Source organism: Sciurus carolinensis, chromosome 12 (assembly GCF_902686445.1).
Source record: "Sciurus carolinensis chromosome 12, mSciCar1.2, whole genome shotgun sequence".
NCBI classification, from domain to species: Eukaryota; Metazoa; Chordata; class Mammalia; order Rodentia; family Sciuridae; genus Sciurus; species Sciurus carolinensis.
Genome location: NC_062224.1, coordinates 103,284,604 through 103,299,788, shown reverse-complemented (window position 1 = coordinate 103,299,788; position 15,185 = coordinate 103,284,604). Strand labels below are relative to the sequence as shown.

General features: G+C 47.0%; 1 protein-coding gene across 8 annotated transcripts in view; it reads right to left on the bottom strand.

Moving 5' to 3' along the window:
• Positions 1-254: 254 nt before the first annotated feature.
• Positions 255-15,185, bottom strand: part of Rgs8 (regulator of G protein signaling 8) — a 39,582-nt gene continuing 24,651 nt past the window's right edge. For all 8 annotated transcript variants that reach the window (XM_047519736.1, XM_047519739.1, XM_047519737.1 and 5 more), the window contains 2 exons: positions 6,584-6,750; positions 255-5,323 (listed from right to left, as the gene is read on the bottom strand). In XM_047519736.1, the coding sequence (XP_047375692.1) occupies positions 5,141-5,323; positions 6,584-6,750 (350 nt within the window). In that variant the 3' untranslated portion in view covers positions 255-5,140. The remainder of the gene's footprint in view (positions 5,324-6,583; positions 6,751-15,185) is intronic.

The window sequence follows — 15,185 nt, the reverse complement described above, 5'->3', positions numbered from 1 at the left end:
ACAAATAAAAATACCACCTGGCATTTGTATAGCACTTCGCAGTTTCAAAGCCACTCTCTGCCCCCAGGCTCATCCCAGACCATTTTCCTCCCGTTTCTACCCACACCCCTGCTCTTCCTGGTGGCCAGCCCCGTGCCAGCCTCTGCAGAGCGAGGCCACATGCTTCCCCTTGGGAGTCCACGTGTTCTGTGAAGAGTCTCCTCATAAAGAGTCAGCCGGCCAGAAATGTGGGCAGAGAGCGACGGGCAGCTTGTTCAGGTTCTGTTTATTATGTTCTCACAGCCTTGTTGATAGTAAAGGTGAATGACATTATTCCACTTTACATGGTAATGACACAACTCAATGAGGACTCTGTCAGCCAAGCGGTTTATATGGCGATGAGCATCTACGAGTCTGTTGTGCTGGCCAGTGACCAGCTAATGCTACCGCGATTAGAGTGCGCACGGAGCCCAGTCACCTTTCCCGCACCTGGCAGAGGGGAGGGAGCAAAAGGGTCCAAAGGGAGTAAGAATCAAGAAAGGAGCAGTTTATTGAGAAGACCCAGACCCCAAACCCGGGAAGTCCAGCAGTTCCATCCTGAAGTCTCCCATCATGGCCCACAGCATCCTGTGGAGTCCTGAGAGGCCACAGGGACAGGAGGACATGACTGCTCTTGGCTTTTTCCTCCACAGTCTCACGCCAAGTGGCATGGTGGCACAGGATCTCGGTGCCAGGAGTGACTTTGCCACCTTTCTTATTTTAACCCAGAGGATACAGATTTTGAAAAGAGCTGACACTTGGCAGATTCAAGGCTGAGGATGGGAAACCACAATTCCTCTGCCTGGCTTGGAAGTGGGCAGTCTTGTTGGCGGGAGGTCATCCTGCCTCTGAATGTGCCCCTCGTCACCTTTCCCTCTGGGACACGGAGGAGCAGACGTCGCCTCAGCGGCTTGTCTCTCCTGCCTGCTCCTTCCTCTTCAGCCTTCCCAGTCCCACCCTTCCCAGACTCAGCACGGCAGGCTCGTTCCTTCCCCTCACAGCACCGAGTCTCTCCGCCATCCTGGGCGTAGGGTCACACGCCCCACTGGCCCCATTGCGGACAAGTGTCCAGGGCTTGCACTCGGCAGCTGGCCCCGCAACCTGGGCAGGATGCCTTTTCACAGCTTTGGTTTATCGGAGCAGCAAGTTCTGGAGAGAGCACCAGAGAGAAAACTAGCTAGCAGCTTCCCAGCTGCCCATCCAGCCTGGGACCAAGAGGGAAAGCGGAGGGCTTGGAACGAGGACCAAACCCCCTGAGATCTTGGAAAAGCTTCCCAGATCTTGATACTCCCCAGGATGTGACACCCTCCACTGAAAAATTTGGAAGTCATTGTGTTACTACTACTACTACTACTGTCACTACCACGACACTCTTCACTCACTACCTGAGTTCCAACTACCCTATGGCATGGCCTCGAGTACAGAGGCACAGCCTGACACAAAAAGGCGAAACACAGGGCATGGGGAAACAAACAGGGGACCAGGCCCACAAGGCAAGCGGGAGGAAGCGCTGCGAGCGAGACCCGAGGCGCGGTGAAGCATCTCTTGATCGGGTACCCCTCCAGCTCCCGCCTCGGCACACCTGCTGCCAAACCCGCTCGGGCCAGAACACTGGGATCTCAGAGGAGTGAGTCAGACTGGGAGGGCGGAGGCGGCTGCCCTAGGCGTCCCACTCGGCTGCCAGGTTTCCTGGACGTTGTGCTTTCTGCATCTGGGTGGCCTCAGTCCTCTCCGGCCCCACAGCTGCTTTACCCTCGGCCGGGCTCCCTGGCTCCTCCGACCAGTGCTTCCTAACCTCCACTGCACACTGAGCCTCCTGTGGAGTTTCAAAGACTACTGCCCCTTGGGTCCCTACCAAAGAGCTCTGATTTAGCTTTTCTGGAGTGGGACCTGGACTTTCAGGTTTTTAATGCTCTCCAGGTGAGTCTAATGAGCAACCGAGTTTGAGAGCCACTGTGTTAGACCATCTTTATTCGAAGTCCACAGGTCATCACACACACAGGAGCTTATGAAAATGTGGATTTCTGCCCCTGCCCTCCCCATTCTATAAGCTCAGCATCTCTCGGTGTGGAAACTGGGAATTAGCATTCATAACAGGCCTTCAAGGTGATTCCTGTGCATGCTCAAGTTTAATAAGAACACTGCTCAGAGGATCCCTCCTCACTCCAGAGGCACCTGGGTTGCGAATGGTTGTCGATGACTATACTCTACTTAGACCATCATGGGCAAGCCCCAAAACAGGTGAGAACTCCAGTGGAACCAAAGGTCACTCAGAGATGGAGAGCAGATCTCAAAGCCACAGCTCTACCCAGCCTGCTGCTCAGGCTTTCCTTGAGCCTGAACGGGTCCCAGGCCCAGAGTAACGCTTGAATCCAGAAGACAGCCACCAGCACAAGCCTGGCGTGAGGAGCAAAGGAAGACGTTCAATGGAACTGGCACCTGGGATTCCAAGTGCCTACTAAGGTGGATGAGGCTCGCAGAGGAGGAAATGGGAGAGGGGGACAGGACTGGAGACATGGAAGGTCAGGGATGAGGTATGCTTGAATATTGCTCTAGATGTTGTAAACATTTCTCTTTCATCAGAGACCAAAATCTGGGTTGGCATGACCAAAGTGCCTAAGAATGGGCATCAAAGCAGAGAGCTCTGAGCCTTTTGTGGGAAGCAGGGGATACGGGTGTGAGGGAAGTCACCCCACGGGAAGATCGTGACTGCAGTGGACTACTACAGCGTTCACAATTGTTACACACACTTATGCACGCAGAGACGCTCCACAGGAGAACCATAAATAGAGCTATCGCGTTCCTCTAGGCACGGACACACACCCACATGCCCTTGTCTAGCTGAAAAATTCAAGACACCCAAGCATGGTCCTTCACACCTCCCACGGTGGGAGGGATCACCAGGGTGCCGCGACACCACCAGCCTTCGTTTGCAGCCTTCGTTCCATCAGTACTTGGCAAAAACTCAGTTCCCAACCGAAGAGGCCATACAGGTTCTTCTTTAGAGCTTTCTCCTTGGGATAGCAGAAGTGTGAAGAGGCCCTTCTAGGACATTTCGCATCTCCATATCTCTGTGCAGTCCCAATTTATATGCACCTCATCTTCGTCAGTAGAGCTGGCAGCAGGTGCACTTTTCATATGTAAACAATGTTCAAAATACCCTGTTAGAGAATTTGATCAGTAAGTTAATTCTGGCAGCTTTAGCTAAGAATTGTTTTTGACCATGGTGGGGAGATACTATCTCATCTGACTGGGAACACCATGTGAGGCTTTGGAGTGCTTGAACATGAACTTCCACAGGTCTCTTCAGTGTGAAGCCTAGAAAGCAAGTGTCCTCTCCACTAAGGTTCACATAGACTCGCCAATCACTTACAGATGACAAGGTGCCATGGCATGGCCGCAGGCACTATCAATCACTAGTGGGATCCAAGGGCCTTCTTGGTCTTATGTGACTGGAGCCAAGGAAGGAAGTGATTCTCACAGTTACTGGACAGGAATGCAAACCCTGGAACTTCAGTATGGTCTCAAATGACCTAGCATCCCACACAAGAAGAGTGCTCCATCAACCAGTTCTCCATCCCTGGACTCCAGAGTGTGTGCCTAATCATGTGCTATTCCATTCAGACAAGCGAAAGGTCTGTAGATCTGAAATGAAGCCAAATCCATTGGCCATAAATTATCCCAGTAGTACCTCCACCACATTCTCTGTGAGTCAGTTCACCTGGAAACCAGTATCTTCCAGGATCTTCTTTCACCTTCTGATCTTTCTACTGAGGATTCATTCCCTTGGCACCTGCTCCTGCAGCAAAGTCAGCTTTTTCCTGGGTAGCTAGAGAAGGTTCTGTGTTGTTCATTCATCCTCCAAGGAAGAGTTTCCCACACTTCCAACAGTAGCCCCAGGGTACCATGAAAGCGTTTTTGGAAGGTCTCCACAGCTGGGTGTTCACAGTGATCTTCTTAGCCACACCTATTTAATGTTCAATCCCAAAGACCAGAGACCAAGAAGAAAGTTGTTTCTTAGTAGCCAAGAGAGGGATCTTTCTAAGAAAGCATGCTCCCAGGAAGCAAGCTGGAAAGTTTTGGTCTAATTTTCTGTTCTCCCCCATCATAATTACATGGCCTGCATGGAAGGGGGAGGTGAGAGACAGGGCAAGTGTTAGGCACTGGGAGAACTGTCATGCTATGGGATTTACCTCCCTTTGCCAAGCTCTCTGTCATCCTAAAAGATCAGGGATGTGTGATGCCACAGAGAAGCAAAGACAGAGAACGCATTAAGCGACAGACAGGTTATATGGAGCCCATTGCACAAAAGTCTACCGGTGCTACATTCCCTGGTCATTCTGCTTCTGGAAGAGTTCTTGGTAGAACTGAGGAAGATTTGCAAGCTATATCTTTCTTAATGATAGCTCCACTCAGAAGTTCTGAAGGAAACCTCCCAATACCCTTTCTGGAAATGCAAGAGTAAGGAAGTCTTACAAATTTCTTAGGCCAAGAAGGGCAGTGATCACATATTCTCACACTGGTCCAATGGAAATGGAAGGAAGAGCCAATTCCACAGTTTGCCCTCTCCCAAAGGTCATCTGTCAATGGTACTAGAAACCTGGGATTCCATAAGACAATCCTATGGGATTCCATAGAGACTTCTCTGCCAGCACCTTAGGGTGGCCACTATACTGTGACAGTAAATCACAAGTGAGAGGCCAAATCTTCCAGGTACTCCTGCCAGGGGTCAGAGACAAGTGGAGAGTCAGGAACCTTAATGGGGGAGGGCATGGAGGTGGTGGAAACTGCATTTGCACTATTTACAGATTAGCCTAGCACAGCAGATCTGCCTTCTCAGTGGAGATGACCCAAGGCATTGTAAAGGGCAAGTTGCTGACCCAGAGAAAGGTGACAGAGGCAGGGTGCTACCACTAACCAAACACAGACGTGGGTAAATGGAAGAGTCCGAGCTCTGGCAGCTGGGTCACACTTTGGAATGGCCCTTTGTTCCCTCCTTACCCCCAGCCTCCCACCCCAAATGCCACTGCCTTTGAACACCCATGACACTTCACATTAGGTTATGGTCTTGGCAGCAAGGGGAAGGGAAGGCCAGTGATTTCCAAGAGTCCCCATCTGAGGTCTAACTGAGCCTCCTCTGGCTTTGGGACAGCAGATCTAAGTACATTTTGGACCTCAGGAACCTGGGGTAAGAGTCTTTCTCCATGAGGCTGTGCACTTTTCCCTGGGCCTGGTCAAAGCAAGTCAGGGATGGCTCTTGCATGTTCTTCCTTGTGGCTTCTCGGGTCTGGAAGTCAATGTTTACCTGGAGACACAAACAGAAAGCAAGTTCACAAACCCCAAGGGCCAAGCTATGTAATGATCATTAATGACAGGGTCTTAGATCTTTAAGGTGATATAGGCCACATCATGTATAACCACAAGAATGGGAAGTATATATAATGTGTCAAAATAAATTCTACCATTATGTATAACTAAAAAGAACAAATAATAAAATTTTAAAAAATATATCATACACTAAAAAAAAAAAAGTGATATAGGCTTTTTAAGCTGCTATCATGGATCTCATCTCTGAGGATCACAGAAAGAATCCTGTCAGGTATGAAAACCAGAGATTCTTAGTTTCAATTTGTAAATAAGGACACTGAAGAAAAGAGAGACTGCAAAGCTTGTCTAAAGTAGTATAAAAAGTTAATAACAGAGTCAAATTTTAAAAGCCCAAATCAATTTACTCCTAATTCAAACATCTTGACATCAGGAAAGGGTTAGATTCAAGCCAAGTGTTAATGCAGGATCCCTGAAGTAAGCTTTCCCTGCTGTCCTTTCTTAACTAATGCCCTATAGAGAGACCCTGGTCAGAATGTACAGCTCTATTCCAATCCGCATTATAAGGGGCTTCTAACATCCTACTGACCTGGTAAAGACCTCATGCACTCCCCAGGTATGCAGCATGCACTCGTAGAAAGCAAATATTTTCTTCAATAAAACTCTCCCAAGTGAAATTCTACAGGATAACTCAGAACAGCAATTCACAGAAATTCACCTCACTATACATAATTATAACAAATATATAAATATCTATAAATACTCATTAATAAGCAGTGGCAAATATTGAATGTGTGCTTTATCTCTAACAGAGTAATCTTGAAAGATAGGTGGTATTATTCCCTTTTATATTGAGGAAAATGAGATTCAGAAAGATTGAATAACTTGACCAAGATCACACAGCTAGTTAGTGGTGGAACTGAGATTGGAACAAAATCCCAAAGCAGATACTTATTCCATTTAACTCTACTGTCTTGTAGTAGGATAACAAACATGGACTCAGTGGCATCTACTCTTGCAAAATCCCTATAGCAACACAGTTCCTGAGAGCACATGTCTGTCAGACAGCTTCTGCTCCTAAAAAATAATCCCTTTTCCATCAAGAGTCACCAGAGTGATGAGGCTCAGTTTGGTAGAAGAAAGCCTTTATCAAGCCTACATCAAACCCTCTCCAAGGAGAGAGATGTGGGCCAGGAGCCATGGCAGAGGTCTGACAAGATAAGTGCTGTGGCCAACACACCTCCCGTGGAGCCTGCACATCCACAAACTCCTCGAAGATCCTATGGGCCTTGGAGACGAGCTTGGCAGTTGACCTGGTCTTCTTGAACTCCTCACAGGCCAGCCAGAACTCCAGGTTCTCCTCGCTGAACTCAGTCTTCAGAAAGGCGCGGAAGGCGGCCACCCCATCTAAGGAAGGGGTGGGAGATGGAGAGAAATGAGATAGGAAATGAGAGAGAGGTAGTAATAACGTGGGGGTGCCCCTAAGTGTCCAAGCCCACTGCTGCCACACCCCCTCGACTACTCCTTTCTCTTAGACACACAGGAACCCTCAGAGCAAACTGTGCTTCTCATCCAAGGATCAGAGCAATACCAGGGAGGAATGTTCAAAAAGCCATGATCATAAATATGGGGAGGACTGGTCACTTCTAATCAGCCCTCAGTGTTTATGACCCATTCCCTACTGCAGAGTTGGTGGTCTCTGGGTCTATAGGTGAGCCTGTGTTGCTGTTTAGGCCAAGGTAATGTATGCATTCCATTCCCTACCGTTACTAACCCAAGTCAATGCCCTGAGAAAACCCAGGATCAAACTAGACAAACTAGAGGCAAATTATGTGTGTCTCAGAGCCAGTCAGTGACCAGAAAAATATCTGAGTAAACACCCCACCAAAATCCAGTCAGTAATGTCATTCTGCTGCATGGACACCAACCCCAGCCTCCTTTAGAAAACCTTTGAGGTCCTGTGTTTTGATGTTTTATTCCATGTATTCTTTACTTAAGATTTGCCTATCAAGTTATGATTCAATTGAGGTAGATTAATTAATTTTCCTACCAAATAATTTAACAATTGACATAGCCTCTCATTCTTATTAATCAATATCATACACACTGCCAAGCAGAGCTTTCAATCAGCACAAGACGATCAGGGTCACCACATCAAGTCAAGAAGGAAAATAACATTATTTACACCCTGTACTCTCAGTTAAATGTTTTTATTTTAAACACTTATTTTCAAAAATTATTTTAACCCTATGGTTCTCCTCTAATCCAGTAATAGCTATAGTTTTCTAGAAACTGTCCTCAGAGGAAGAGCGGATACAACTTAAAATAAAGAAGTGCTACATTGGTTAAAAGTGACTCCAGTGTTAATTTTTATTTCTTTTCTGAAGTTCACGAGGAGGACAGAGTGTTCACAGTTCTTAGTTCTAGATGGTGATGATGACTTGGACATCCAATGTCCAGGTCAGGATGATTCAGTGGATTGTCGGTATCAGGTGGTTGATATATTTAAATATATTTGGTTCTTGAAACATTTTAATTTCTTTTAATAAAAGAGTCATTGTACATCTTTGTCTTTCAAAACAGATATTTTAACAGCCACGCTGGAACAGTCATAAAAACCAAGACCTTACATCCCAAGAACCAGGGACTTGAGAAAGACAAGGGTTTTCCTGGGACTCTCAAAGCTAAGCTTTAATCACAAAGAGATTGAGGTTTGGAGATCTGAATTTAAAGTGTTTAGGAAAAGCAGGGTGACTTCATTACCATCCCTGCCTGGACATCTCTACAAGTGAAGAATGCACAACTGTGAATGACATAGGGACAATCTGCATAAGCCAAGACCATCACAGAAGACACCCAGAGCACCTGGTAGCCTAACTGAGCCAGGGAGAGAGGAGAAAGCAGGGTATAATGTAAGGTTACTTCCCAACAGCAGGATGGAAGTCAAATCATTCCTGTGCCAGGGGAGAGAATGGAGAGTGACATGGTTTAGGCTCAGATGAGAAGTCTGCTCAGGGCCCCTCCCACCCCATTCCTCCAGTGGGGTGGAAACTCTAGAAGGGAGTCGGACTCCATAGAACAGTGACGTGGCACTGTTTAGGCAGAGATGGCCTGAGAATCATGCATTCAATTCAAGTATGGTTTTTAAATTACTAATGTGAAAAGTACCGCTCAAGGTCTCTGGATATATCAGAGAACAAATCATAAAATTACTGCCCATTAAATCTCTTGTGGATGCTTTATTTGATATCCCTCCCACACTCCAGCCTCTCCGAGTTCCCCAGGGAGGAGATTCAGAAGCTTCCACAGGCTGCCAAGTAAACTCGGGTCTGAGAGCAAGCATGCCTTCCAAAAGATCTCCACTGCCTAGACCAGCCCTCGGAGGAGATCTGGTGTCCTTGAGAACTGAGGAGGGGCCCGGCGGGTTGAGCAAGGAAGGACTCTGAGCAGTGATCAGCAGAGGAACAGGGAAGACACAAGGCCCCAGGCCAGAGGTCTCCCACCTGCCTCCATCTTTCTCTCCAGGGTTTTTTAAAAAGAAAATTTATTTTTAATTGGTACATAAAATATAAAAATTGTACATTTTTTTTTCTTTGTGGTACTGGGGATCGAACTCAGGGCCTTGTGCTTGCAAGGCAAGCACTCTACCTGCTGAGCCATCTCCCCAGCCCAAAATTGTACATATTAGTAGGGTAATATAATGTTCAGTGCATGAATATATTGTGTAATGTTTAAATCAGGTTGAACTCCTCAGACATTTATCATTTCTTGAGAGTAAAAACTTTCAAGATCCTTTCTTCTAGCTTTTAAACATGTACAATTCATTACTGTCATGTATAGTCACCCTATTGTGCATGCAAAAGCACCCCAGAAGTTCTTGCTCCTATCCAGCTACAACCAAACCCACTGACCAGTCTTTCCTCATCCCTCCCTCTTTCTATTTCTGGTTATCAGCACCCTACTTTCAACTTCTGTGAGATCAACTTATTCAGAATCCACCTCTGAGTGAGTTCTTGGGTCTTGTCTCCCTCTTGACACACTTCCCACGGAGGTCAGGGTATGGGAAGGAAAGGGGAGTCAGGAGGGCCTCTGAGCCTATGTGTTCATCTAGAAGAGGAACTGGAAAGGGACTCATGAGAATCTATTGTTTTTAAGCCAGAAGAGATGAAGTTCCTTGAATGGGAGAATTTGTGTTGGATTTTATTTTGTCTTTTACTGAATAAAAACAGTGTTTGCAAAAAAGTCAAATGTACTTATGGATAAGGAAAGAAAATTCCATTCCTGCCTTCCTCCATGGTATTGGTAAGGACATCCCTGCTAAGAAAGCTCTGATTGGCCCTAGGCTAGACAAGGTTCAAACGGTCTCTCTTCTAAACTAGGTCTCAGGTTTGGTGGCCTCCTGTGGATTAAAAGAGATGATACCTGCAAAGTGCCCCCACAAAGAGTGTTGCTGTCCTTCTTCCCATTTTACAGAGGAGGAAGTTGATGCTGAGAGAAGCAACTTGCCTGATTTCACACAGCACGTAGCATTAAATAACGTGTAGCATTAAAATTTAAGGTAAGCTGGGACTGGTAGGGCACACCTGTAATCCCAGAGGATTGGGAGGCTGAGGCAGGAGGATTGAAAGTTCAAAGTCAGACTCAGAAACTTAGCAAGGCCCTAAGCAACTTAGCAAGACCCTGTCAAAATAAAAAATAAAAGGGCCAGGGATGTGGCTCAATGGTTAAGCTCCAATAGGTTCAATCTCTGGTACCAAAAGAAAACAAAATAACTTAAGGTACTCTAACCCCCAATTCAATGTGGTAATGGTGCCATGCCCATGGATTCTGTCATTCATTCACCCCTCAGATGACCTGGCCTTCTGCTAAGTGCTAAAAGAAGACACAGCAGCATGGTCTATATACACTTAGCATCAAAGGGCAGTTTAAGACAAAAAAACATAATTATGGCCTTATGACAAAGTGTGATAAGTTATACAATAGGGAAAGTACCTGGGGCTAAGAAAGGGCCTAGGAAGGGCGCCTGGGCCAGCACTGAGGCAGGAAGGAAGACCTGCAGAAGGAATAAGCTTTTAAGTCAAGACAGGAAGTTAAGAAGGAAGCTAAGTGAAAGAAGGAAGGGCAGATGGAGAGGAGAATTTCAGGAAGAGGGAACCACATGCATGAAGGCTAGCATTAAGAAAGTTCGAGCAATTAGAAAGCATTTAGAAATACTGGCATTCGATAATAAAATAGCTAAAAATGATCGGGCCTACTTTTAGGGTTAGGGTTACACCAAGAGGCTTGTGAAAAGCCAGAGAGATGGAGGCCTGCGCAGCACCACAGACGGTCAGGAGGAGGAAGTGGCCCTGGGCCCAGGGCTACCAGAGGGTTAAGCCAGGAGTCTTCAGAGTCAGCCATGACCTGCAGGAGCCATGCGAGTCATGGTGTGCTGGGCCCCGGCCACACTGTGGTAAGGACAGTGGTGACTGAGCGGGAGGAAGTGGAAACCGTCCATTCAGGTGTCTCTTGCAAGAGCTGAGAAGGAAGTAGAGCGATTAACGAGAGTCGCTGAAAGGAAGCAGTCAGGAAAAGACTCGTGTTGCTTACTGGTTGGTTTGTTTAAGATAGCTTTCAGTATGTTTAAATGTTGATCTGACCAGAAAAGGCTTTTGAGCAAAATGAACTGAGGTTAAAGGAAAGAAAAGTTAATTTAACTTCCCGAGGAAGGAAAGAAGAATAGGTCCAAGAACAGAATCAAGAGAAAGAGGATAGGCCAAGTGTGATGCAGGGAAGTCTCTAACATTAGGTGGGGAGTTGAAGGAGTTGTCTGCTGTTGGCTGGAGAAGAAGGGAAGGCTCAGGCAGGAGAGGCAGAGTCTTATTGTTTACTTATTTATCTAGAATTTGGGGAGGGGGCTTTTTTTTTTTAACTATATATCATGTTGGTTGCTTGGGATTTTACAAAACCCCAGCTCAAGTTTATTTTCACAACACCAATCCATAGATACCATCGCCCCCATTTTCCATAAGAAGAAACAAAAGTTTAGATAAGTCAAATCAATTGCTCAATTACTCAGCTGGTAAAAATAGAACCAAGATTTCCAACCATAACTCTATTTCCACATAACTCCAAAGCAAACTCTTTCCAGATGTGTTTGCCAGCAGAGGAGAAAGCATGGCAAGAGAGAGCAAAGAGCAAAAGAATGGCATTTAGAAAGAAGGCAAGTTTTAGAGGAAAGGGACCAAGAAGTGTAAGAAGTTGTCCTTTTTAAGGACAAGTGGAGAAAAAATGAGTAGTGGATGAAGATAGAATATGGACTACAAAGGAACATACCTGAGATTCGTCAAGCTGGACAATTCTGATCTTTATAAATTTGGGGTGAGGTGGCCATGAAGGTGGACCACATGCACATGCTAGGTTTTGCGGCTACGTGTCTGACATGAGCAAGTCACATAAAGTCACCCCCCCTCACAGAACTTTCAGGCTAGCCTAATGTGATAGATACTTAGGAATAATTTTTAAATAATTAATTGAAAAAATGCACGCCACAGAGGAGACGCCTAAGGCTTGCAAGATTTGGGAACAGCCGCCTTGCAAAAGTGAATACAAATGAACACAAAGGTGAAAGTCTAGACTTGGAGGCCTGGAGAGGGTTCCCACGCACCAAAAGGGAGTAGGAACTTTTAATTTGGTAGTATATCGACCACTCTAAGAGAGGACCACCCAATCTAGGCTGGCGAATGAATCTTGAACCTGGAAAACAGTCACAGTTTAGGAACTGGAAGTTGGAAGAAGAAGAGGAGACAGATATCAGGAGTTAAAAAAATTTTTTTTGAAGTCAGAGAGGCATTTTAAAACAATCACAAGCAATCAACAAACATATGAAAAAATGTTCAACATCTTTAGTAATAAGAGAAATGCAAATCAAAACTACACTAAGATTCCATCTCACCCCAATTAGAATGGCGATTATAAAGAATACAGGCAACAATAGGTGTCGGCGAGGATGTGGGGAAAAAGGTACACTCATACATTGCTGGTGAGGCTGCAAATTAGTGCAGCCACTCTGGAAAGCAGTGTGGAGATTCCTTAGAAAACTTGGAATGGACCTACCATTTGACCCAGCTATCCCACTCCTCAGCCTATACCCAAGGGACTTAAAATCAGCATACTACAGAGATACAGCCACATCAAAGTTCATAGCTGCTCAATTAACAATAGCCAGACTGTGGAACCAACCTAGATGCCCTTCAATAGATGAATGGATAAAGAAACTGTGGTATATAATATTACTCAGCTATAAAGAATAATAAAATTATGGCATTTGCAGGCAAATGGATGAAATTAGAGAATATCATGCTAAGTGAGATAAGCCAATCTCAAAAATCCAAAAGATGAATGATCTCACTGATAAGCGGATGATGACATGTAATGGGGGGTGGGAGGGGGGGCAAGAATGGAGGAAGGAGGGACTGTGTAGAGGGAAAAGAGAGGTGGGAGGGGTGGGGGGAAAGGAAAAAAAAATAACGGAATGAATCAAACATCATTACCCTATGTAAATGTATGATCATGCAAATGGTATGCTGTTACTCCATGTACAAACAGAAACGACATGTATCCCATTTGTTTACAATATAAATAAATTTTAAAATAAATAAATAAAAACAATCACAGTGAGCGTTTATTGAGCATTTACTTTGGGCACCGCACTGAATGTTTTGTGCTCCTCATGGCAAATCCATAGCATAGGTCCTGATGTTTCACCATTTGAAAGGAGAGAAAATCAAAGCTTAGAGAAGTGAAGTGAGTGGCCTGAGGTCACCCAGTAAGTGGCAAGGATACCAAACGACAAAGCCAGCATTCGCACGTGTGTCAGTGGTCCAGTCTCCAGATCTGCACGATGGCGGGCCCTAAAGCTGCCTCTGTCAGTGGCCACTGAAGTGAAGGGAGCAGAGCCCCATGCATGGCCAGACCATCGACATGGTGACACTTCCATGAATGAGAGGAGAGAAAACGAGGAAAGACACTGGGAAAAGCAAAGCAGGAGCTGAACATGGAAGAACAGAAACAGGAATGGGCCAGGCCACAGAGCACAGATGAATTCCACTGCCAACGCCTGAGACGGACTCGGGAGGGGATTTGGAGCCACGTAGGTGGTGAACTCATAGTCAGCTCGGCCTGCCCGGAAGCCTGCCGGTCCCACCTGGTCAGGAAGCAGCATGGGTCTCAGTTGGGAGCACCATCCAATCACCAGACTCAAAATTAACTGTGTGACCTTGACAACATGTTCAACCTCACTGGGTCTCAGCATGGCCCACTGTAGGAGAAGCCGGGACCTGACGCCTTTCCCGGGTACAGTGAGCGCCCTGCTCCGTGCCCCATTGCAACTTAGACCCGTCCACATCTGGCAGGGCTCTTGGCAATTATTTCTCCAGTCTCATGATTCCATCTTCACTATCATGCAAGAAGGTCTTAGTCCAGGCCAGGTTCTGTGTTGTCCAGTTTACCGATAGAAACTTACTTCACCTTTACATCAACCCTAGTAACAAAGCGGAGGTTCTGGAGTCAGACAGTCATGGGTTTGAATCCTGCATGACCTTGGAAAAGTATCTTAACATCTTGAAGCCCAGGTCTTCTCATCTGTAAAATGGGAACAATCCCAGGACTTGCTGCCTTGGATTGCTGCCGGGATCAAACAAAGTAATCCATGCAAAAGCGCCTAGAGCTCATCATAGACCATCCATGAATGTGAGCTCTTAGGAGGTGTGTTTTACAGAAAGTGGGACGTGGAGTGCTGAATTGGGTATGGTTACCTGGCCAGTAACAGGAGGGAAGTGGACCATGTACACCTGTGTGAACTCGGGGCCCAGGCCACTGCCCCGCCTGATTTTTGGCGTATGACTGCCCCAAAGGAAGGAGGAACAGTAACTCTGGTTAGGCAAACCCACGACATACGAAAGCTGCAGCCTACAGTCCTGGAGGTTCTCCAGCAGGACCCCTGCCATCGCCTTCACTGCGCTGAGAACTGAGGCCATTAGGTGCCACCAAGGGCCTGGAATCTGCCTAGCCTATCTTCACCCCCGAGGCTGACTACCAGCCCTAGCTCCACTCTTTCACTTAGAAAGGCCAAGGCATCTTTCCCGAGGGGCTGTGGCACCGCCCGAAGCAGACAGGCATCTTTCCCACCAGTGACCTAGAGACTACCGTGTGCTCTTTCAGGCTATCTAACCCACCTGTGGGTCAGAGGGAGCAGGAGGGAAACCCGAGAATAATCTGGCACTTGGAAGTTGTCAGGGACTTCAAGGGCAGAGCTGAGAGATGAGGAAAGAGGAGAGAATGGCCCAGCTCTGGAGGGCCCTTCCGGGGGGCCTGAATCTTGAGAAGCAGCAGAGAACAGAGGGCTGCCAAGATGCCACCATGGACAAAGATCACAGAGGCCCAGCAGACTGCACCTGCCCTCAGCCCTCCGTCTCTGCTCGTCCCTTTTCCCGCCTACCCGGACTCAACCCTGGCCTCCCCCCGCCCTTTTCACATTCCCAGGGCCGGCACTGAGCAAGGCACGCCATGTGGAAGGTCACTGTGCAAAGAGAAGCTCCAGGCTGGAACAATGGAAGGGAGAAGGGGTGGGAGGCGCCCATGCTCCGGAGCCCTCCTGCCTGGAGCAAGAGGAGGCAGCAGGCTTCCAGGACAGACGGCTTGTCCCCATGTGTCCACCCCCCTGCTTATTCCATCTAGCAAACGAATTGCACAGGGCTAGGGCGGGTGGGATTTGCTCTTCTCCTCCTGTCCCTTCTCCCCTCCATCTACCACCACGTCCTCCCCGCAAGCCGCTAAGAGCACCTTTCCCTTTGCTTCTGTCC